Source organism: Mauremys mutica, chromosome 11 (genome assembly GCF_020497125.1).
Source record: "Mauremys mutica isolate MM-2020 ecotype Southern chromosome 11, ASM2049712v1, whole genome shotgun sequence".
In the NCBI taxonomy this organism is placed as follows: domain Eukaryota; kingdom Metazoa; phylum Chordata; order Testudines; family Geoemydidae; genus Mauremys; species Mauremys mutica.
This window is the reverse complement of record NC_059082.1, coordinates 20,093,813-20,118,202: the sequence shown is the minus strand read 5'-3', so window position 1 is coordinate 20,118,202 and position 24,390 is coordinate 20,093,813. Positions and strand designations below refer to the sequence as shown.

General features: G+C 39.9%; 1 protein-coding gene across 1 annotated transcript in view; it reads right to left on the bottom strand.

The window, feature by feature from the left end:
* The window catches only part of FBN1 (fibrillin 1), a 213,290-nt gene that overhangs the window by 168,852 nt on the left and 20,048 nt on the right, over positions 1-24,390 (bottom strand). The window contains exons 3-6 of the mRNA XM_044979703.1: positions 18,858-18,940; positions 17,454-17,552; positions 11,329-11,424; positions 9,193-9,288 (exon numbers count right to left, since the gene is read on the bottom strand). Of these exons, the coding sequence (XP_044835638.1) occupies positions 9,193-9,288; positions 11,329-11,424; positions 17,454-17,552; positions 18,858-18,940 (374 nt within the window). The remainder of the gene's footprint in view (positions 1-9,192; positions 9,289-11,328; positions 11,425-17,453; positions 17,553-18,857; positions 18,941-24,390) is intronic.

Below are 24,390 nucleotides of genomic sequence, written 5' to 3'. Positions count from 1 at the left end.
CTCTTTTCTTTTCCTACAGCATTGCTCCAGAGTGCCAAACAGTACATGCTGTCACTGAAAAATATAAAAACCACTCAGTCATTATTCCTGAACTTCCCAAGGCTAACTAGAAGTGTGAATGTGGCTGTTGTAAACGTTCTTAAGTAGTTATTTCCTATCTTCTTTTGCAATTTTTATGCTGAAATTAAATTAGGAAATTATTTATAAATGCAACATTTATTGTACAAAAGCATTGACTTTGATAGGGAAAAAATTCATCCACTTTATTACAAGTGGGTTGCAAGGGGATATGACAGGAAAGTTGCACTGACCATTCTGACCACCTCTGCTTAAGATCTCTTTTCATTACAGATAAACCCCATTTTGCAGCTGACCTACACACAAGAATTGTTTTATTTGGAAATACCCTTGTCAGTTTATCCTTGCATCAAGTATGATCTATGATGTTTCAAATGAGGGTCTCTTTCCTTTATTAGAACTGATCATTATTCAAGCTTCGGATCATTTATTTTTTAAAAAAGAAAAAAAAACCCACACATACTCAACTATTTGGAGAGCATATGCATTGGAATTTCACTACTGTCTCTTTCTGTTGCATTAGTAACAAAACTTGCAGCTTAAGAGCTCAATAAGGGGGAAAGAGGGAAGTATGAATGGAAAATATTCACATAAAATTTCTTGGTGATTCACAAAGAAAACATTTGTTTTCACAGCAACAAATCAAGAGATTCTAGGTACTTGTGCTTTCTTATATCAAAACACAGAGGCCCAGAGCAGAACGAACATTTTTCTCCATAAATGGCTGCATGCACAGTTAAATAGGTTCTCAGCCTCATTTATTATTTTAACCCCAAGAATTACCATTTAGGAAGCCAAACACCTCTCCAGCCAGAGCTCCTACAGGAATTCCTTTTTCTCGGCTATTGTATGTTCTAGGAAATATGTACTGAGCAGTAAGCTGAGAGGTACCTGAAATGTAGGTAACCGGGGAATATATTTGTAATGTTGGTGAAAAAGTCAAAATAGCTTGAATGTTCATGCTCATCATGGAGGCCAGAGATGTATCTGTATGGAGTGGGCTCAAAAGCAAAGAATAGTCATTCCTGCAGTTCCTTCAGTGCATGAAAGAATCTGTCTTTCATAACACAATACAATTCTACATAGATTCCTCCAAATTCCCTACAAGACTTCACAGAGTGCAAATCTAGCAATGCAAGCTCTTCAGGAAGTTACATTCTTCACCTATCTGCACTGTGTATGTAAGTCATATCAGTACTAATGTGAAATCTGACAGCCAAGCAGGCATGGACATCCTTTCTTGTATATAATCTCAGCAGAACCCATTGATGTAATTATGTCCTTGCACACAAGGCTTCTTAGATATTAAGGGCCAGATCACGTACAAGAGAAGTTAATGGGAGTTTTGTCATTGACATCAATGGAAGCAGAATCCAATCCTTGAGTAATAATTATGAGTCACGCACATGCGTACCCCAAAGGAACTTGTAAACTGCTCAATCTTCGCAGGATTAGGCTCATACTTTGGGCAACAAAACTCCAGGAATTATTTCAATCCATTATTATTTTTAAAATATCTATATTACAATTTATGAAGTCTGTCTGCATAAATTGATACAGTTAATTGCTCATGATGGGTTCCATCTTTTCTACACTGAACACAATGTGGAAACCTTGATTGGCATTTGAATTTTTGCACATCTCTACCAAAACAATTAAAAAAACCCAAAACCTAAAACCCAGTACATCATTGCATATCTAGAGGTCATTGGCCTTAACAGCCTGTAGATAAGGTAGAGGTTTTTGCACTTTATTGTGGCATTTGTGAAAAAACACAGGAATTCTTGTTGATTTGGTGGGGGGGTTGGTTGGTTGGTTTTTATTGTTGGGTCAAACTGAAGTGTGTGTGATGGTTTCCCTTCTCCAAACAGAGCCCTGACTTCAACGAGAATTTAAAAAAATGCCTGACACTATGCATGAAGAATTAAGCTCCTCCCAGAAGCCCTAAGTCCCTCTGCACTGAAGCATATGTATCATGATCAGCTTTATGTATCTCTCTAAATAAGCACTTTTTAAAGATGCTATTTAATATCTGGAGATGCACAAGGCATAGAATAGGCAACAATATATGGCTAGTTAGACAATTATATCAGACACATATATCCAAGGAACAGAACAATGGCCAAGTCCTTGCCCTACTCAGGAACTACTAGTGCCTAGTACAGGGGTGGCCAACTTGTGGTTCCGGAGCCACATGCGGCTCTTCAGAAGTTAATAAGCAGCTCCTTGTACAGGCACCAACTCTGGGGCTAGAGTTACAGGCGCCAACTTTCCAATGTGCCGGGGGTGCGGGGGGAGCTCACGGCTCTGCCACAGGCCCTGCCCCCACTCCACCCCTTCCCACCCCCTCACTCCTCCCCCCTCACCCCCAGAGCCTCCTGCATGCCACAAAACAGCGGATCAGGAAGTGTGGGGGAGGCACTGATCAGCGGGGCTGGTGGTGGGTGGGAGGCACTGGGAGCAGGGGAAGCTAATGGGAGGGCTGCTGACATATTATTGTGGCTCTTTGGCAATGTACATTGGTAAATTCTGGCTCCTTCTCAGGCTCATATTGGCCACCCCTGGCCTAGTACAACTACCCCTTCTGAAGTGTGTTACTGCTTATTCAAAATCCTTGCTACATTTGTTGCTTTAAATAACTGAGAGTTTTAACTGAATTTATCAAATTCAGGCCTAGAGATCCATTGATTATACTGTTGTGTATTTTAAAGCATCTTAAATTGGGTGTGTAAATTGTGTAATGTGGACTATTGTCCACAGGATTAAGCTACAACCTCCATTCCAGGAGTGAAAAACTCAAATGGATTATCCATTTAGTTCACTCTCTTTCATGCACAAAAATCCTCTAAAGCACTAGCTTATTTGGAAAGAAGAGCTGCAAATTGGGTTTTAGAATTGAAAACATTTTATAATACAGAGTTACAAAACTGTGCTCAAAATATTTTAAAGGAAAAAAAAAAGTCATTCCAATGCTGAGACTGAATCGACTAAATTCAGCCTGGTGCAAATTTTCATGATTAAGTTATAAACTCATGAAAATAAGGGTCTACAATAGCAACAGTTATTACAGGCCTTCAACTACAGCTGTGTTCGAGTGTGCTGCTATAATACTGTACATGCATTAACGTTACTGGGCTGCAGAAATTACATGTCTATGTCAACAGATGTGTTTCTTGGAAGCCAGCTACAAAAATCAAGTTTATTCAAATGTTTGCCAGCTACCATATGCTGCAATACTACTTTAAATGCGACATAAGGCTTTGAGAACATACTTTTACTGCTATCTACACTTTGTTATTTACTTTCCATTTAGACTAAATACCAGAGACGGGGCACGCTAAGGGGTGCAGCGTCCTTGCTGTAAAAACATATTCTACCAGTTGTAATATTTAGACAGAAGAAAATATGCATAGTACTAAGGCCTGGTTTGAGCACAGTTAGTGTTCACATTCGCATAGAGGATCTCTGGGAAAGACATTTTACATAGGACATTCAATTAGGGAACTTTTAATAATGGCCAAACAATTAAAAATCAAGCAAAAATCCCTGTATGAAGACAGCAGTATAGGAATGACTCGGTGTCCAGAAAAAAAAACCACGATACTTTTTAAATAATATTTGAACTACCTTGGGGTGCAATCCTGCTCTATTAAAGCCAATGCCAAAAAGCCACTAAGCAGCAGGACTGGGCCCTTTATGTTGCCACAAGGACTTGAACAAATAAATAGGGCTGTATCTTGTTCCAAGAACTTTCACTATGTTTCTCCAAATGGGTGTAGGTAGCAAAAGCATGCTTTTCAAGTCGTTTTTGTAGTGCAAGTACAGCAACCATGTACCGCATCAACTGTACATTATATACAGTTCACCCTATTAAAGTACAGAGGAGAGTGATATGTTCAGAAAATCAAGGGAGCTTTCAATGTAATTAGCAGGCAGTGGAGGGTCTGAACCTATTTTGGATTATAGGGGATTTCTGATCATTAAGTTTGTACTGTCTTTTCTGAACTGAACTTTTTTGTTCATAAAGTGTATGATTCATTGAGCTATTTTGAATGGCAGAAGGAAATCTGATTTTTGGTTTATTAATCTATTATTTGGAGTTTATTTTCACTAAGAACTTGATCCTGAGAGACTCACATGCTCAAAGTTAAGCATGTGCTTAAGGGCTCTGAGCACTTGGGCGCTTATCCAGCAAAGCACTTAAGCACATGCTTAACTGCAAGCACATGAGTCTCTTGGGTTTAAAGTTCAGCACGTGTTGAAGTACTTCACTGGATCAGGGCCAGACCACTCAGCACCTTCCAGGATGGAGACCTAAAAGCTGAAATCCTTTCAACCAAGCTAGGCTCCATAAAATATTCTCCCACCTAGTTAATGTATCTTAAATCTGTCTTAAATTCTTTTAGGAAGCTCTTCCAATTCCATTACCCTTTCATTGTTTAATTTATGCCATGTCCATCTTTCCAATAAACATCATCCCAAAGAAATACCAAGTCAGTTTTATTCATAATGATGTATCTGCATATACTTGGCACTATGCCCAGTAGGCTTCCCCTGCTCTGGAAAGGAGCCAAATACTCTACTCAACAGCTTAGAAGTTATCGATACAGGTATATGACTAATGCAATCATGCCATAGCCATCAAATAAATCAGGCTCTAAGAGAATATACGTCATTGGTGGCATAACATACTCTCCCGCAATGTGCTGAAGATCTCCAGCAAAGTAGTAAATAAACAACATTCCTTTTGACTTTGTTTATAGTATTTTATGTCAGGAAGGCTTCCACTGATCCATACAAAATACAATTTGTATGCTCTAATCATCCAGGGCCAGATGCTGCCCCTTCCAAGTCAAAAGTACTCACGCCACAGATTTCGGCAGATCTCACTGCGCTCTCATGTCAGCAGAATTTCTATTGTAATAGGCCCTTTGATTTGCTTGCTTTGGTGCTTGAAGGAGCAGGCCTCTGGGAAGGGCTTTTAGATCTTCATTTAGCAAGCACATGGCCAGCATTTTTAGATAACATAAATCCAGCTTGTTTCACGTTACATATATGGACCAAAATATACGTAACAGAAATTCTATTTAAAACAGCATAATATTAGAGGCAAGAACCACGTTGCATACCTCGGGATCTAAGAAATGGATACAATCTTTGCTACAACAATAGAGCTTTTTCATTGTTTTCCACTCAGATTATTAGGATGCTTCCAAACAATGTATTAGATTGTCCAACAATACACTGTATAAGAATGCTATAAGCTGCAACATTATGTAGTAAGGGTTGCAGGATTCTTTGGCATGTGACATACATGAACTAGAAGGCATGCCACAAACATGCTTTTTGACTGCAATGATTAATGTCTGTAGACAGAAGCACTGTATAATTTGTAGCCATAATACATGATTTAGACCATTGGCACAACCCAGAAGTCAAACCACAGCTACACATGTGTGATGTGCAAGGCACATACCACAAAATCCGGCCACTCCATCTCCCATTGCGTTTACCTAGAAATGGTACTGTCAAACAAGAAAACGGGGTCTATTTTGCTCACTCCAAAATTGAGATGTTTTAAAAGAATGCTGCCACATGTAGTTCTCATTTTATTCATGGTGCTTCCCCTTTGACATGTCAGGTTTGGTCAGAAGGAAATAGGTACTGTTTTACTTTACACAGTATGCAACTCCACTGTAATCCACTCATTGGCTCACATCCATCCATATACATATAATAAGTCCTCCAGGGAGATTCAAAAATCTACATCATGTTTCTGATGCTAGTGTGTGCATTTGGATCTCTGATTCAACTGACAGATGTGTAAAATCACATGCAGGCAGAGTGCCAGACAACTCCCTAGCGACAACACAGGTGCAGATGGTGAACAAGGCAAATTATTCCAGTCAAGGTCGGCATTAGCTTATACTCAAAATGTTCCCTTCAGAGTGGAGTTTTTCTGATGACATAGAATGACTCAGGGATCTGGAACCCCACCCTTTCTGGTGAACTGGAATATATTAGCTCAGCTAGGTACAGAGGCTTCAGGGATGAAGCACATGCAGCATGTATGAAAGAAATCCAACTTCAAAGATCCACAGGGAACACTATCATTTGACCTCATCTTTGCAATAATCCTCACCAAGAACAGTTAGGGTGTGTTAATCACAGTTCTCTCTTTTTTCTGATAATTATGAAAACAAACATGTATGCTAAGAAAGTGCCTTATGGCAAAGGCATACGGATTGAAGACACTAGGCCAGGCCCTGGCCCCTGCTACGGCTGCTTTGCTGCGGTCCACTAGCACAAAGTCGCATGGAATTGGCTCAGTTGCCTGCCCAGGATTCCACAATGGCATAAAGGTTGGCTTAGCCAGCTCTCTGGCCCCTCTTCCAGCCTGATATAGGGAGTATGGCTGGGAACGTGGAGCATAGCCAAAACACTGCTTGGCTCCAACAACCCCCAGCTGGTGTAATGGTTTGCAAGCTGTTGCTGCTAGACACACATTTGAGCAGCCTACCACTGCTCTAACATGTGCTGGGAATCAAACTGGCCCCGGCAGCCCCAGAAGCAGGGGGCATAAGGATGGCATACAGCCACCGTTCTCTCCCCCCTCATATCCTGGCACCGGGCAGAGCCTCACCAGATCCAAAGCTTGATCCCAAAGGCTGCAGTAACAAGCTCTGTCTGCAGGGCTGTATGAATAGTCCCTGTCCTGTAACCTTCAGTACTTCTGAGTACAATGCAAACACTAAGATAATTTTATTTCCTTCAGATTTAGAAGTCTTTAATCTCAGATCCTTTAGCACTTTTTGATTCCTCACACTCCTCCCCACTTCACAGACTTGAACGGCACCTTTAATCTGCATACCATCCCACATGACGTACAGGGCAAATTTATCAAAGTCATTGCAGGAACTGCCCATTGCACAAGCACAAATCAGGACCCGTGCAAACCCTACTTGTGCACATGAAATTTGAAAATCTAGACCACAGTGGTAATGGTCAAATTCAGAGGTGGTAAGTAAGATGCTGTGGGTTATATGTCAATAATTAGGTAAACATGGTTGTACAGCCATCTATGGAGTTTACAGTGGCACATAATTAATACGCAAAGGAACTGGAAGAAGGCATAAGAAAGAGGAAGAGGAAGAAGGCACTCCTTCTTTAGCCTACATATTCATATATCTTCCAGCTGTTAGTTGCTTTTCCTGCTACACTTGTGTCTTATAACCTTTTGTCCATGTGCACCAACTCAGTGCACCAACACTCAGTGGGTCAAATCAGATTTGATATGCAATGGGATTCAAGTTACACCTCTAAGCTTGTGTAGAATTTATGCTCATGTGGTGTACATGTAGAGGGCACCATGGAAAAATGCAAGATGCATACACTTCAGACTCCCCACAGAATCTGACACTATAGCTTCTTACATATCAGTATCATTCTCCCTAAAAAATCTCCAGAAATCACCAGTTTAAAATATTGATGGCAAAAAAACCAGAGGATTTGTATGGTGCACCCATACAGTTTGCAGAAATATTTCACCAGAAGCTTTGATTGTAAGAGCAAAACCATACTAAAGTGAACTGTACGCAAGACTTTTCTTAATGCCAATTGTAGGAGTTCTTTCTGCCCTAAGCAAAGTAGGAAATGCCTATTACTTCCCACCTCATAACCAAAGACAGAACAAACAGTCATATATTTTGCTGCCTCTAATATATGGCTGCTTTAGCCTTTAGGTAACCATCTATTCTGCCTGTATAGGAGACCCAGCCGCAATTAAGGGCCTGAAGGTACAAAAATCGAGAACACCCACTGAAGTCTAGGGGAGTTTTGGATGATCAATACCTCTCAGAGTCAGGCCCAAAATGAGCTCTGTAATATCTATAACGCATGTTTCTTTAATATTATTGAGCATATACTAAATAACTTATGGATGATCTAGATGAATTTTCAAAAGCAGCAAATTAATAGACCATTTTATCAAATTTAAACAAACGTTATTTTCAAGACTATAAAGAGTTCAACATGAGGATTACAGTAAAACAATGATGCCTGGCCTCTGTCCCCAGTGAGCCATTAAACTGATTTAATTTCCTTGAAACAACCCAGTATAGCAGATAAGGCAGTTGGTATGGCTGTTTTCTCCTCTGGAAACAGCTGTGCTTGTTGCTATGGATACCCTTAAGCAAAAAGTTTCAAATCGGTAACAACAAATTCATACAAGATGTAAAGAACTGAGTAAACCGTGCCAAAAAAAACCCAAAACACAAAAAGAGTCAGGATGCAGCTTATCATCATTAATTAAATGCATCAATCTGACTGATATGAAAACAACAGAGCTATTCTCATAATTTAAATGCAGAGCTAACGCTTATATAAAAATATGTCTTGATGCTTTTGTTTGACAGCTTTTGGATCTAGGTGTTTTCATGAGCATCACAAATGGAACAAAACATATGCCTTAATCAATTTCATATGTCTTTCATTCTGGGTCCTGTTTTTAAATCAAACTTACATATTTCTGTAACTAACATTGAATATTTATTTTCAGTCTAAAAGTTAAAATAAGACTCATTCAGTTGTGGGGGGAAATGTGACATCTCTACATCCCCTGAAACAGTAATTAAATGGGGAGTTTTGCAACAGAAAAATAAAATGAGACTTTCAAAAAAATCTATCATCAGGCTGCACAAGGACTATAGGACCATGCCATCAACCAGGTACATGGAATGGAAAGTTAAGAAAATAGGAGACTGAAATGTTAGTCCTATATAGACAATAGGTATTCTATCCATCAATAGATCATCCATCCTCAGAGATTACATCCACGAGAATTAAGCTAGTCTTACTCCATAACTTTGCATGAATGCATAAAAAACCTTCACAATTCTCTCAGACTGCAGTTTTGCTTTCAATGAAGAATGTGCATGATATTCTTCAAGAAGAATCTTATTTACATTAATCATTCACGGTCAATAAGGAAATTCTACAGTCTAAGTTGTGCCACATCATCAGTATTTTCAATTTACAATTATAATAAATAACCATTAAACCAGTTTCACTAGAATGCTAACATATACACCAGCGCTCGTGATCTAGAGCACTTACCTCTTTCACACTGAGGTCCAGTGAAACCATATGTACAAGCACATCGGTTTGGAGCCACACATCTCCCTCCATTAAGGCACCCATTTTCACAGACAGCTGCAAGAGAAGGGGAGCAACAAAAATAATCTTAATTGACATACTTTCATAATAGACGTAGTTTTACCAGCTTCAGGAAAAATGGTGAAGACTGGGAATGTAATGAGACTGGATATTTAAATTTAGTTTAGATACAGGATCTATTTTTCAATGACTTTTTAAGTCCATTTTTCAGTTTTTACACAACTTCACAGCCTTAATTGAGTGAAGAACATTCATTTTTCCAAGGGCATATACTGCAAACACCTTAAAAATCAGAATCTTGCTGGGCTTCTGTTGTTTCCCCTGTATGGTACAGTCTAATTGCACTAGCTTCAAACATCCCTTTACATTTCCCATCAATCTAAGTAACGTTTAATTACTAGAGAGTAAACAGATTAGGGCTGGGAAAACACATTATCTCCAAATCCTCCAAGTTCTGTCCATGCCTTTGTACAGTCCAGGAATAAATTAACAGACTGATTTGTTCACTCAGACCTATCAGAAATATGATTAAATGTCCCAGGCTTTCTTGTCAACAGCCAGTAAATCATGGTATCAGACAGGATAGTCAAAAAAGATATCAGCTATTCATGTTTCATTGTTTGGATCCAAAAAGAGGTACACCACGTCTTGCAGCCTCATATGACATGTCATGAGATACAGAACTCACTTCTCCTGACATGAAAGTCCAAAGGCATAGTTCCAGTTGTCAAAAGATAATCAGTAAATGTAATATTCACATGAAACATACCTACTGGATTTTACATACAATTTGTTTTCACAGTACCAATTGAAAAGGCAACCTATCGCTTTCCAAATGGAGCAGCCCCACAGTTTCTGCTCTCTGATGTGACTCTGTTTAAGCAATATCTGTCTTAGTAATCCTGCCTCTACTTAAGGAAACATCTATAACACATTTTGCAAGATCGTCCTTCCTTACCTACTTGCTATTTCACATCCAAACCACACACATTGATTCCACCTCCTCATTCATAACAAAGTTCTCCCTCTCCTTCAAATTCCTATAGTGAAATCCTGGCACCACTAAAGGCAGTGGGAATTTTGCCATTGCCATCAATGGGTCAGGGTTTCATCCCTAGTTCTTACCCAAGGAAGAAATGTTTTTTGTCTGTATTTAAATACATTTTCTTTGTAGGACTAATAGCTCACTGGATAGCAACATGACAGCACTGGGTTCAAGAGTGATCTCTGAGTTTATTAGAACTGTTGCAGCACTGATGGGAAAGACACAATTAGCATCGGCCTTTGGTACTCTTTAAACAGTGGAGTCTGAAATGCTCGTGGAGACTCTCCCATGACTGCAATGTTCCTGGTTGTTACAGAGGAGAAGAGGTGGGTTTATACAGGATCTAGCAAATATCCTATCTGAAAGAGGCAAAGGACTCTTGTCATACATTACAGAGATCTCACATGCCTAGATCAACTATATGCTTCTTTAACAGAGCTTTACTTAAGTTAAAGGCATTACCAGCTATTTGTACTGCCTAGTTAGTATAGCTCCAGTCTGAACACGACAGCTAAGAATAGATGTAATTCAATGCAAAATATGTTGGTCAAGGAGAGTAACTATGTCAAGCAACCTTAACTAATGCCAAAATAAACAATCTGGTTATCCGGTACACTATATAATTCTATATTTAAAAATCCTCACATTACATAAAGTTATTGCATTAAAAAAACCTTGAGAAACTCTACTGTATAGAAACTGAATCCCCTGATAATACTGAAATTTAGGGCCTATTGCTGCAATGTGTAAACCCATGGAGGCCAATGTGAATTTTGCTAGCCTAAGAATTACAGGATCAGGTTATATCCAATTATTATGAGTTTACTTGATGTTTATTTTAATAGTTCTGATCAGAAAGATTTCACTTGGCACTTAATTCAAAACGTCACGTGTGTTCCTGTAAAATTCCACTGTAGTCCACCAAGAGCGAGTCCGGTGTTAGCTTAGAGTTAGATTTGAATTGTGACTGATCTGTGTCTCTCAATACTGTGTATCTTTACAGTCTACATACATAAATATTGGTTACTTACGCTGTCCACAATGTGTTCCTGTGTATCCTTTCTGGCAGAGACAATGGTCATCACTGCAGCTACCTCCATTCATACACCTGATGTTGCAGTGTTGTACTTGAAAGAAAAATAATAATTTTTCACAAGTTAGCAAAATAGTCAGGAATAGCTAAATGCCTCAGTGATTATTTTAGGGCTTCATTCTGTGAAAAGCTGAGCATCAAGGGAGTCATTAGAAATAGAGGGTGCTTAGCATCCTTTAGGATTAGGTCTTTGGTATGTAGAAAGTGGAAGAGAAAACAAAATTAAGTTTCAGTATTAAGGGACTCAAAACACTGCCAGAAACAAAAGAGGGTAGAACCTCCAGCTCCTATTCATTGAACTAACTAGAATTTCACACACAAGTGAGGGCTCCAGGATACAGCTACGGTTTACAGTGGTGAAACTAAGCCAGCAGAAAAGGGAAAGCAAAGATGTTGGCAGACACTACCAGGCAGTAGTACCAGTGTTTAGCATCAGCACAATGGAGGAATAGGCTCATGTGGGGAGCCAGCAAGACCCCTGTTCCTGTTAACACAGGCAGATCAGGAAGGGGAGCTGCAACATTAGGACCTCTAGTGGGAGAAGGTGGAACTGCAGTGAAAATTCTCTGACCTGTCTATGTGGGGTCTTTACATCACCAGACAAAGGTGCTGATGGGCCAGGGAGTGTGGAGGAGGAGTTTACGGCAGCAGTGCTCCCCCAGGCCAGAGAAAGGGGAAGCGCTTCCACATCTTTTAGCAAAGGAAGGGTAGCTGTATTTCATGCTCCCCCATACTTAAGCATTTGCCATTTACGAATGGTTAACATGCAATCTACCTCTTACGCCAATAAAGCTGAAAAGCCTGCACTGCACTTTTCTGATAATAAGGACAAATATGTTATTCAACGAAGATGTCAGGAACCACTTAAATATCAGGCACTTCATTTGTATGGGAGCGGAGAGGCCTCATGATTTAATTCTCCTCACAGCTCCCAATGTCTGATAGATTCCAATTGAGGCAGACATTCTGAATATGTAGCCATGAAATGGTTTCCTTCTTAACAGGAACCACATGAAAGACTCCTCCCCAGATAGGATTACTCTCAGATTAAGGTTTTGGTAGACTGGCACAGAGCACAGGATACCTACTACACTGTCTGAAATGCTCAGAAGGACTGAGGAAAAGAGACTGCACAAGCAACCACTGCATGTTACTGACAGATGGCAAACCACCACTGAAAGTTTGCTGCAGCCAAAGCTCTTTAGATCCCTTGGCAATTTAAGTTCCACAAAGATGCAAGTGAGGTGGTTATTGGGTTTTTGTTGTTTTTAAGGAGAAATAATAATTGTAGCATTTGTTGCCACAGGTACATCTACCACTCTATAATATATCCACCAATATAAACACACATTGTTAATGTTTAAATTGTCTGAGGTTAAAACTAGAACTTATATTTCCCATGTTTCTAATAGTTGTGATACATCTTTGCTTTTCTATGGAAGTACTTTAGGCAACAAAAATTGTAATAACATTCCTCAACAAAAAGTGAAAATATCTGAAAATATTCAGAGTAAGTGTCTAAGTGAAGGTTTTTGGACAGCATCCTAAGTAGGTCAGAAAAAGGTGTATAGTTACTTTAAAATGTGTAGTTCAACTTAGCTTTATACAATCTTAGAAAAACAGAGGGGATTAGAAAAAGCATAGGAAATGATATCATCTGTCAAGCAGGGTAGGAACTTAAAAGCCACAAACTGATTTCAATTAGAGCAAGCCAAGCCAAAAGCTAATTTCCATTCCCACATGAGTACCAAAGCCATTTAAATACTTTGAACTACATCTGAGATAAAAAGGTTAACAGTAGCTTAACTACTAAGTTTTATATTATTTGTTCAAGCTGAAAGCAAAAGGATATTCCCCCATTTTGGGAAAAGGAATGGTTTTACACAGAATTCTGAAAAAAATAGTTTCCATCATTTGTCTCACTTCTCAAAGGCACTCTTCCAAAGTAAAATATTCCTCTCTACTTTTTAAAATACAACGATGGGAGTATGGTGGTACACACAGTCATCATTACTAAAATGGCCCATTCAAGTCGGCGAGCTGTCTCCTCTAGTACTATGCAGCAGAACCAGTGACATACAACAGGGAATCTAAACATTGACTTTGGATCCTCTTTTGATGATGTTTGGAAACACCAGTAAGAAACCATACTGAACATTCTAAAGTATCAGAATGTATAGAAACACATGCATAGACTGGCCAGGGTTTGGGTCTATGATTGAAATTCTGAAAACCAGCATACTAATAAAGAGCCAGACACTCCCCTTGGTTACACCAGCAATTTCCTCTTATTCAGCTGTGTTATTCTAGCTGGGAGAGAAGAATCTGGCCCAAAAATTGCAGATCAATTACGGCACTAGCAAAAATAATACAGGAATTACATGGGACTGGTCAGCTAATACACATGGCTTTGCCATGTCTTAGATTGCACAGGAGATGGTTAAAAAACCCAAAATAGTTGTTCTTTCAGGCCCAATCCTGAAGAAAAAAAATCAATCAATCAATCTTCACTCAGAGTTGCCATTGACTTCAAACAGGAGTAGCTGCAGGAAAAGGGCCTTATAAATCTACCGATTGCACTGACAATTAAACACTCAAAACTATGTGTAAGTAATATTAAAGCTGCTACGCATATGGAAAAAATGGGCAGCACATTCAAAAGTAACAAATCCTGAAGTTCTATCTAAATTTTCAGTGACTATGAGTAAGAACTTCAAGATTTGGCTTCACACTGAGTTTCCACAGCATATCATCACACCAGTATAGCTCACAACACATTCAAAAGATGATCAAGCAGTAACAAGGTAACACGCATTGTCCAGTCAATGACTCCAAGCAGGGAAACACAAGGGTCTTCAGTTCTGATGTTAAGGGCAAAAGCAGCAGTAATATCACTTTGTAGGATCAAGCACAGGAGTATCAGAGAAAATATTAGTGGCTATTTTTATTGTATTCTGAGACAAGAAAGAACATTTCCACTCTAGCCCAGGTATTATATAGAAGAGTTCCAGCCAGCAGCTGTAAATGTGAAATGAGATCTTCATGGCAACCCAAATGCAGAAGAAATGCACATCCCAACCATGCTTTTTTTGCGGTGTGGCTGACTCAGAAGACCAGAGTTAGGCAGTGGACACTAAGCCATGGAATTATAACCACTGAGCATGAGAGAAGGTGCACTCTGCCTCACTGCATATTATACAGACATGGCAGGAAAGTTGTGATGTCCCCAAAAGCCTTGGAAACATTCAAAACTTAAAATGATATAGCTTCTTCCTGATGGCAGCAAAAAGAAGAAAGGCATGAGCTTTGGGAGGTTCTGTTTGGTTTGGTTTCCATTTACAGAAAGGTGACCTAATCAAATCCAATTGGGTGATATCACTGACTTCGGAATCCCCCATTCCAACTCAACAAATAACTCCTGAGGAGATGTTCCAAGAGGGAGGAACCAGGCAGGTCAATATCTTAAAATATCAAAGAAAAGCCTTTGCTTGTTGGCTTGCTTGACTGCAATGACTGCTGCCATTAGCTACTGGCCACAGGACATGAATGCTACTATGACTGACCAAGAAGCCAGTGTTTCCTATGTCCTCCTAGCTAGCCACCAAGGGGCAGGAGTCCAGCAGCATGAAACACTGGAGATTTGACATTTACAAGGAAGTAATCTCTAATCAGCCAGCAAGGCTGTTGAGATTAAAACATCTAAACCAAGAAAACCACCATCTAATCTTTTCAACCACGTACCAGCTCCCTAAAGCTGAATGAAACCAAAAAAAGAATTGGGACAACCCAACCATCCTGCATAAATAGCAACCTTTTTGGTTTGGTTTTCTTTTCCAATCTTCTCAGCAGAGTAATTATTTGGGCAGGCTGCCTTAATTGGCACCAGAACTATAAGTCTCAACATTAACTTCAGCTTGGGAGCTCCCTGTATCAGCTATGTGACTGGGACATGAATGTATCCACTGGCACTGAGATTGAGAATGCCTTGCTATTCAAGGGGCTGATAAACAAGACTGCCGCCTTCCCAAATTATTATGTAGAACTTACAAGGAACTGTTGGTTTATTTGATATGATTCAATCAACACGATAATTAGATTAATTTGATATTAACCTACTTACTTTAAATTTGATTTGTTTGTACTTATTTTATGCTTTTGCGTAGTTTAGTTCAATTAATTAAATTTATACATGTGGAAATCTGGGTGGTTCACACATCTTCCACAGACATCAAATCTGACCTGAAGAGTCCTGAGGTAAATAAGAGTAGCAACTCTATGACCCACCAAAGGGTGATTCATAGGACTGCTCTACAGTCCTCCCATAAAAGGGCCCAAACACTGTTAGCTTTTGAAGGAAAGTTGACTTCTGTAAATACCTTTTCCTTCAATAAGCAACTTAGGTTCCAGAACCTTTGAGGGCCCAGGGTTGCAGGATGCCAACTGATCAACATCAAGACTGATCAATTCCCCATACTGTACACCCCCCTCCTGCGCCCCACAGGATGTATTATGTATGGAACAGCCATCTTAACTTTGAATTTTCACTCCTCCTTAGGTCTGTCACAAACTTAAATATTGTTGAATCAAACTCATGTTGTGAACAAATAAATGTCTTTACCCATGTTAATAACGGCACTTTAAGGGTCGCTAGCTTGTGCATTCATTACTTAGGTTGGTGAGTACTGACTCATACAAGATGTCTCACTGAAGTCAACAAGACCACTCATATGAGTGAGTACTCGCCAGTGGTAAGGTTTGCACTATCCAACCCTACACTGTGAGAAGTCAATGTTTAAAATACAACATGCTTGCCACTGCATGCTACCTTTTGCATGTCTCTCAGGTGGGACAGTGAAAAACAATGAAGTTTGTTTCCCTGTTCTTTATATGGTTTAGTTTCAGGTTCTTAAGCTGCAGTATTGGCCATGTAATTTTTGAAACCCAATGATTACTGGTTTAAAAACAATTGTTTTAAATCAGAATTTATATTTATTTTTGTTAGCATCATTTGCAGAACATTTCCGTTTGTCTTTGGTTTTATAAAAGCTTCTTTTGACAACATTTTAATTTGGAGCCAGATTTAAGTTGATAATAACCTTTTACTGTTAAACAGGTTTTTTAATGTCACATTTCCTTTGTTTCTTAATGGCAGCTCTAAGCTATTGTGGTCTATTGTGTACATATATATTCATGGAATCTGTCTATGATGCCAACTGTGCTAACCATTCACACAAAGTCTACCTTCTGAAGTCCTTGTGCGCTTGAAGTGCTTGGTGATAAAAATTACTACATAAAAGCTCACCTAGGTAGTAGACTGTGTTCTAATTAACATAACTCAGTCACTTTTTATTTTAAACACTGGTTTGCTTTACTGATTAAAAAAAGTGTGACCTTCAAAAGTGTGCCTAAAACTACTGTACCATTTATATAAGTCCCGAGTGATTTTTTTAACACGAGCTGCATGTTAAGTTAAAAAGTGTTAGTTGTTTCTAGTGTATATAGGAAATCCACAATGTTAAAATAGCCAAAATCTAAGTACAATACAAGGGAAAAATTGTCAGGACTGATTAAAAACGTCAATTAGTATAATACCCTAAGATATAACAGGAAATGGCCAAATTCTGTTTTCGGTTACACCTGGTTAATCCCTTTGAAATCAGTAGGATTACCCAGGTAAATAGGAACAGAATCTGGCCCTGCCACACCCCATATGACTTCACTGGGAATTTGGCTCACTGTCTGCAATGACATGTCTATCATGATGCACTTTGTGCTGTCAATGTGTGCAAGTCTAGTGTCTAGTAGAGAAGAGGAATTTTCCAGAAAGTAAAAAATGCTGGAAATGAGAGTACTGGCAAGCTAATTTGGTTTTAATTTGGCAAAAAGGAGCATCTCCCATAGCTAGCTTCTGAGTCATTCTTCAGTTTTCATCACAGGGGACTAGGCCTTCTTTGCTGTGGTAAGCAGGTCTAGTGACTCAGAGGTTAGTTGTCTGAAACATTATTGACTGCTGATAGCTTGACAGACTGCAAACAGGAACGGAAGGTACAGCAGAATACTTACTTGACTTTGAACCACAGGAAGGTGCTATCTGGCCATTTGGGCATGTGCACATGTTTGGTCTTGAACAAAATCCATCCCCACAGGAATGTCTGCAAATTGCTATAAATAAAATAAAAAAGGTTTTAAAATATGTTTTAAAAAACCCCATAAAACACAAAAGGCACCTGATTCACAACATAAATAGAGTATAATTACTAAAATATCTACAGAGACAAGGTGGGTGAGGTAATATCATTATCAGACCAACCTAGACACCCATAACCCGCAGAGAAGCATGCAGGTCACACCCTGCGTGTCTCGTGTGCTGTACATCCCTGGATCAGATTCTAACTCCAGCAGCCTGCCTATGGCACAAGAAGCCTACCCTGGCTTCTGCCCTCTTGGGGTCACCCTGAAAATAGTAACCAAACACACTCCCAGTCCCAATTTTCACCAAAACCATCTGTCCTGAAGTGTCCAGCCCTCTCCTTATGCAATAGATGATATTCTCTCACTCACCTTCTCTCTCTAATATCCTAGGACCAACACAGCTGCAATAACACTGCAAACAAAATCACTGCACACAGAAAGAAGATTCTGCGTGTGGAAATGGACAGCAAAGGGGGCCCGTCCCATTATTTGTAGCAGACGGGCCAGACTCGTGCTCCCTGAGAACAAGGCATGGTCAGGCATTAGGACCACCTGTAGTACTAGATGCCCAAAAGGGGACACGCCTTAGGAGGCATGTGACCATGGTGTTGCCTACTATACCACTAGTGAAGGATGGTGCTGATGGGAGTGCAGGCCTATACCTTTCATCTAGCACCAGAGAAGTACACTGCAATGTGTTGTCACCTCAGATATTATTCTCCCTGTCTGTGTCATCCACAATCAAAACACCTCTGACAGCTGTTGCTGGTATGGTACGCCTTTACACAAACACACACATACAGATATCTATAGTTGTAGATATATTTTATACCCCCTACGTATATTTCAGGACTAAAGTATAAAGAGGTCCAGCACTTGCATGTAGCATAAGTTCCTTCGCCATATGGTGTTGCCTCCTTCCTAGATTATGAAAAAGCATTCCTGTTTAAATGGGGAAACAAAGGAACAGATCCCACGGCTCCTAACTCCTGAAGAGCCCGAACATCGCTTGGCTCAGGGGATTTACCACAGACTCAAGAGGAACATATCTGTGGGACCCCCTTGTCCAAATATAGTCAACACATCAACTATATACATGCTATACTGTAGCTCAGAGGGGTTTTTATATACGTTAAAACAGTAAATAAATGTAGTATGGCAGGTACTGAACTGATACCAGCAATAAATTCAGCTCTGCACAGTCAAGACAAACACGCACACAATGCAATGAGAAAAGAGAAATCTTGGCCACAATGTTAAATGACAGTAACTTACGGACTATGCATTGATTTCCACCAGGTAGCGTTTTCCATCCAGGGCAACAGTAGGCATTGTAACGTGATCCACACACATTGGGTCTAGAAGAAAAATTGGTTCTGGTTTTTTTCCAAAATACATTTTAATAACCAAGATTTGAAAACGTCAAAAATAAAAGCAGTGCACTACACATTCTGGGAATCGGCTCTCAGCATCAATGTAGCTAGTGGTCTATTCATATTTAACAGGAAGTATTTATACTAGTTATTGGCTTTAGTCATGCCTACCCTCTTGTGGTGCCAAAAATTACATTGCAAAAATGTGAAATTAATTAATATAATTAAAGCTACTCAAAGCAAAAGGAAAAATGTAACAGAGATCTGATAATTCAGATGCTACTGGGTATTTATGTGGACACTGTTAATTTAACTTAGGAAACAGAACAACATATACAGGGTTCAACCCTGCATTCCTCATGCCAGCAAAACTCCCACTGAAATAAGAATAACTCAGAATAACTCCCGAGTCCTTGCAGCTTCATGTACTTTTCTATGTCCTTACTGAGCTCTAAAATGCTATACTACTCCTATTTTGAGCAGAATAATAGGAATGCAAACTATTACATTAGCCAAATTAAAAAGCCAATATATGTAAATATTTATTTAGCAAAAATGTGTTGTTAGCAAAAAAAATTAAAATATGTGTGGTTCTAGTGAGCTGAAATGCCTGTGAATTAAATACTAAGGCACCTGGTATACTCAGAACCTATTATTGCTACTCACTTCTTAGATATAGGATCCACTGGGGCCAATCCTTCAAACTCATACTTCCCAGCAGTAATACCTTTTAAGTGAGTGGTAGATAAGTTTTGCAGTAGAGGTTTGCAGGACTGGGCTCTGCAGTGTCGGGCTCCGCAGTCAGTGAAAATACACAAGTTGAAACCACCATTCTGTGCCTCTCTAGGTTCAAATCTTGCTTGTTTTACTCCCGTGAGTAGTCCTACTCAATGGAACTACTCTTGTAAGGAAGACTAACAGCATATAGCTCCAAATGCAAGAAAATAGATCTTCCTACTCTTTTACATATCATAACTGTACTAGGGGCCAGATCCTACAACCTTCCTCAGGCAACACAACTTGAGTAAAGTATGCCAAAATCTAGACCTTGGTAAATATGGATTCCTTAGCATACACTCTGATTTACAGAGACAGATTAAATGGTTGTTTCTCTTTTCAGGACATTGTTTGACCCTTTTTAGATTTTATTTATTTATTTATTTTAACTATTACAATGTCTAAGTAAACAGCTTCCCAGCATGGTGAGCCAACTCAAGCACGGATTTCCAAAATTCCTTGATATTTATAAGCATTTATTTGTGTGTATGTCCCAAATTACTGCCTTATATTTATCTACTAATATGCATTATTAATAGAATCTTAAGTACACCTCTACCCCGATATAACACGACCCAATATAACATGAATTCGGATATAACGCAGTAAAGCAGCACTCCAGGGGGGCGGGGCTGCGCACTCCGGCAGATCAAATCAAGTTCGATATAACGCGGTTTCACCTATAATGCAGTAAGATTTTTTGGCTCCTGAGGACAGTGTTATATCGAGGTAAAGGTGTATTGTTATTTCACCAACTTCAACGGCATCACTCTGGTGATTAAGGACCTGATCCAAAGCCCAATGGCGTCTATGGCAACACTCATCAACTTTACTAGGTTTGGGGTCAATGGCTCCGTGCTCAGCAAGGTAAGTATGGGCTGTATAATTGGGCCCCATTTCTCAGATCATCACACTACTCTGTTCTCTAACTGCTTTTACAGGTTTTAAAATGCCTCATTCATATATTTTCAACATATTCAATTGTAATTGTTTCAGCTGTAACCCCCAGGGCTACAACCATGTCACTTTCTAGGAGTTCCCCTCTCATCAGTACAAAACTGCTCCAGTATCTCATGCCAAATCAAGACTGGGAACCAGGCAAGTGAGATTTCTTTTCACCTTCTCCTGTCTGAAGAAATAATGGAACTTATTAATACAGACTGGCTGGCGTTGTTGGTACCTGTTACAGCTGGAAACAAACTGACAGTATCCAGTTTTGGTTGGTGATAACCTCTAAGCATAAGGCCACAAAACAACAGTTAGACACTGGGCCAAATTTTGATCTCAGTTACACCAATTAGAGCAGTGTAAATCCACAGTAAGTAGAAGGTCTTGTGGTTAAGACACAGGTTAAGAATCAGCAATAGAGCTAGACAGAAACTGGAGCTCCTGTTCCATGGGAAATTGTGAAATTTAAAATTTAATTAATTAAAAATAATTTCAAAATGGAACCTGGCGAGCTGACTGCCCTGGAGCCAATGACACGAGAAGCCTTAGGAACCCTAACAGAAGCAGCCGGGGCCTGGCTTTTTGAAGCCTGCTTGGCAAGCAGGGTCCTGTTGGAAACCACCTGGTTTCCACTGGAATTTCATCAAACTTGGCATGTTCCCGCAGCATGTTTCAATTTCAACAAGTTTGCATTTTTTGACAGAAAAACGTAGTTTCTGACCAGCTCTAGTGAGGAGATCAGTGTTCAATTCTCAGCTCTGCCACAGATGTCTTGAGTAACACTACCCTGTGTGGATCAGTCTATCTATTTATGTAATGGGGATAGGGATTCTTGAGTTGTGAGCATAAAACTAATTAACATTATGAGATGCTCAGATACTACAGTAATAAATGCCATAGAATAAATACATTAATTGAATGAGATTGGAATCTAGTCTACTTTATCTTCTGTAACGTTGTGATAGTAATATATAGGTTGGCCTAAATTAATCAAAGATTTAAGTGGACACAACTCCATTGATTGCAACCACTTATGTTCATGGTCAATTTTGGTCACTGCATCTAAATACATATATCAAGGCTTATAAAGTTATGCAAGTCTTGCTTTTCACCTGCTTATATCCATGTCAATAGTCTAGATATGCCAGTTATATTCTTCCCTTTCCTACCGTTCCCTCAGTACAACCAAATTTAAAGAGGGCAGCTGACTTACATAAACTTGGGATAATGAAACAAAATTATAACAAATGACTAACATTTATTTTGAAGGTAAATAAAAAATGTAAGAGGGACAAAAGCTCATATTTAAGTAATATTTTGTGATTAAAATATACATATATAAAAACAGATAAGGTATATAGTACAATAAACTGTTTGTTGGTCCACAGCAAGTTATGGAACGGAGCAAATTCACCAGGTTTCTTTTTTAAATATACTATATTTTAAGATCACTTTTATTATTGTCAACCAGTAAATTTTTTTATTATAACACTGTCAACAAGGTCACATAGTCGGAGGCTATATAGAAACACTAGCTTTGAACAAATACAAGTTCAAAGAACAATTTTTTCTGTTAAAATGATTCGTTAGACACTAATGATGCATTATGAGGCACAATGCTAAGGAATATAACAATTTCTCTGACTGGCGTTACATGGAGAATGCATTTTTATTATAAGGTAACTTATAAGAACAAAATGGGTAAAACATTTATATGCCTCATAAGCTCTATGCACTACATACAGAATTTCTTTACTTTTGATTGAGATAGGTGTCTTTTTAAGAACAAAGAAGTTACCATATTCTTCTTCCAGCACTGGCCAACACCCAGTGTTCCAGGGAAAAGAAATCCTTTTAATGCAGCTAGCCAACGTAATGCTGTCTATAAGGGAAAACACATGCCAGACCTCAATGAGCAACCATGCTTATACACTGAAGCAGGTCATTCAATTACCCTTATTACAGCCTTATTTTCTGTAGCTACAAGTGGTTCAAATAATAATAACCCAGCGTTCATCTTGGTGACCTCCTCCAGAAGTGACTTTCCCAACTCACAGATTCTACACTTCATAAAGAAATACATTCTAAACTCACCGCCATTAATTTTCACAAAGCGTCCCCTTGTTCTTGGATCATGGAACAGTATAAAAAGGAAGCACTGAGAAATTCTGCACTTACAAACCTAATGACTCTGACTACCTCTGTCAAGCCCCTCCCTCTCTCCTCTGCTTTGGAAACTAAACAATCCAAGTCTTTATTATACCTCATCATAACTGTCTATCCAGATATTTATAATGCACCCATCAGTCAATTTTCTAGCTTACCAGAGCTAGACACTGTTGTGTAGATGAGGGTGTACCACTGTAAATTTACAAAATTACTTCATCCCATTTTCTGGGGGGGCGGCATTAGGGGAGGGGGAAGAGGTCCCAAGTGAATTTAGTGCTGGAAAAGGTGCCAGGACAGTCCTGGACCCTGCAGTCCTCTCTCCAGAGAAGGGGTCTGCAGCAAGTGGGCTGTGATCTACCGGTAGCTTATGAAGCCCTCTCAAGTAGCTTGCCAGCAGCTCTTCCCTCTCTCTCCATCCAGCAGCACTAGTGGAATTAGCAGATATCTCTCTCTGCATCACCTCCTGCTGCCTCTATGGCAAAGGAAGGTACAATAGAAGGCAGAGGGAAGGGAGGGAGCAGCACACACATCCCATGGGTTGAAAGTGAAGATCTCCAGCAGCTGACCCCCTTCCCTCCCCAGGCCTGAGGCGGGGTGAAGTTCTCCTTGCCTCTGCCTCACTCCCCAGGCCTACGATCACATCCACCGCAGATGGGAGGGGAGGTGTATCAATGGCAGCCCCTGCAGCCTGCAGGAGATTGAAGGGAGAGCTACAGCAGCTCCTCTCGCCTCGCAGAGGGCACTGTGAAGTGGATAGAGTAGTGAAGGTCTCCTCTGCTGCTCATCCAGCTACCCTCCCTCACCATAGCCAACAGATGAAATGGAAGAGCCCCCAGGACACAGAGAAGGAAACGCCAGAGGGGTGAGCTGGAGAGGCACTTAGATGTGGGCACAGCTGTGGGCTTCGACTGATATTCTGACCTGCTTGCATATTGAGCAAGCATGCATTGCTTCTTTTACATGAATCCTCATTACCATCAAATCCTTCAATTCCTTGCTCTTCCCTATCAAACCTATCATTTGCCTCCTTGAGTTTCCCACCCAGTCCCCTAGCCCAGCTTCCTCTGCTCAAATTTCCCTCTTCTCCCTAGTCTGGGTCCTCCATATATCTCCCCTCATGCTCTGGTTCCCCGCATCCCTCCTCGCTACATCCCCCAGCTTTCCTCTGCCTAGAGCATGGTCACCAACACGCCCACAGCATAGAAGCATGGCTAGAGTGACCCCTTACATCACTTTGCACTGCATTACCCTTTATACCTATATGAGTGCAGCAGGTTGGTGCTATGCTGTAGATATGATCTCTATAGCCAGAGCCCTCATCTAGGGAGGACTGCGTAGAATGCCTCTCCCACAAGGCTGCAATGTCTCCAATTGGGAGAATAAAGCCGCTGCTCAGGAACACAGCATTGAGAACAGAAAATCAAGAGTCTCCCAGACCAACTGGGAGATTGAACAGGTCTGGATGATGCGGGGGAAAGTCAGCCAGACAACCCACTAAAGTGCAAACGACTCAGCTGTACTCTGAAAAAGAAGCAGAAAAT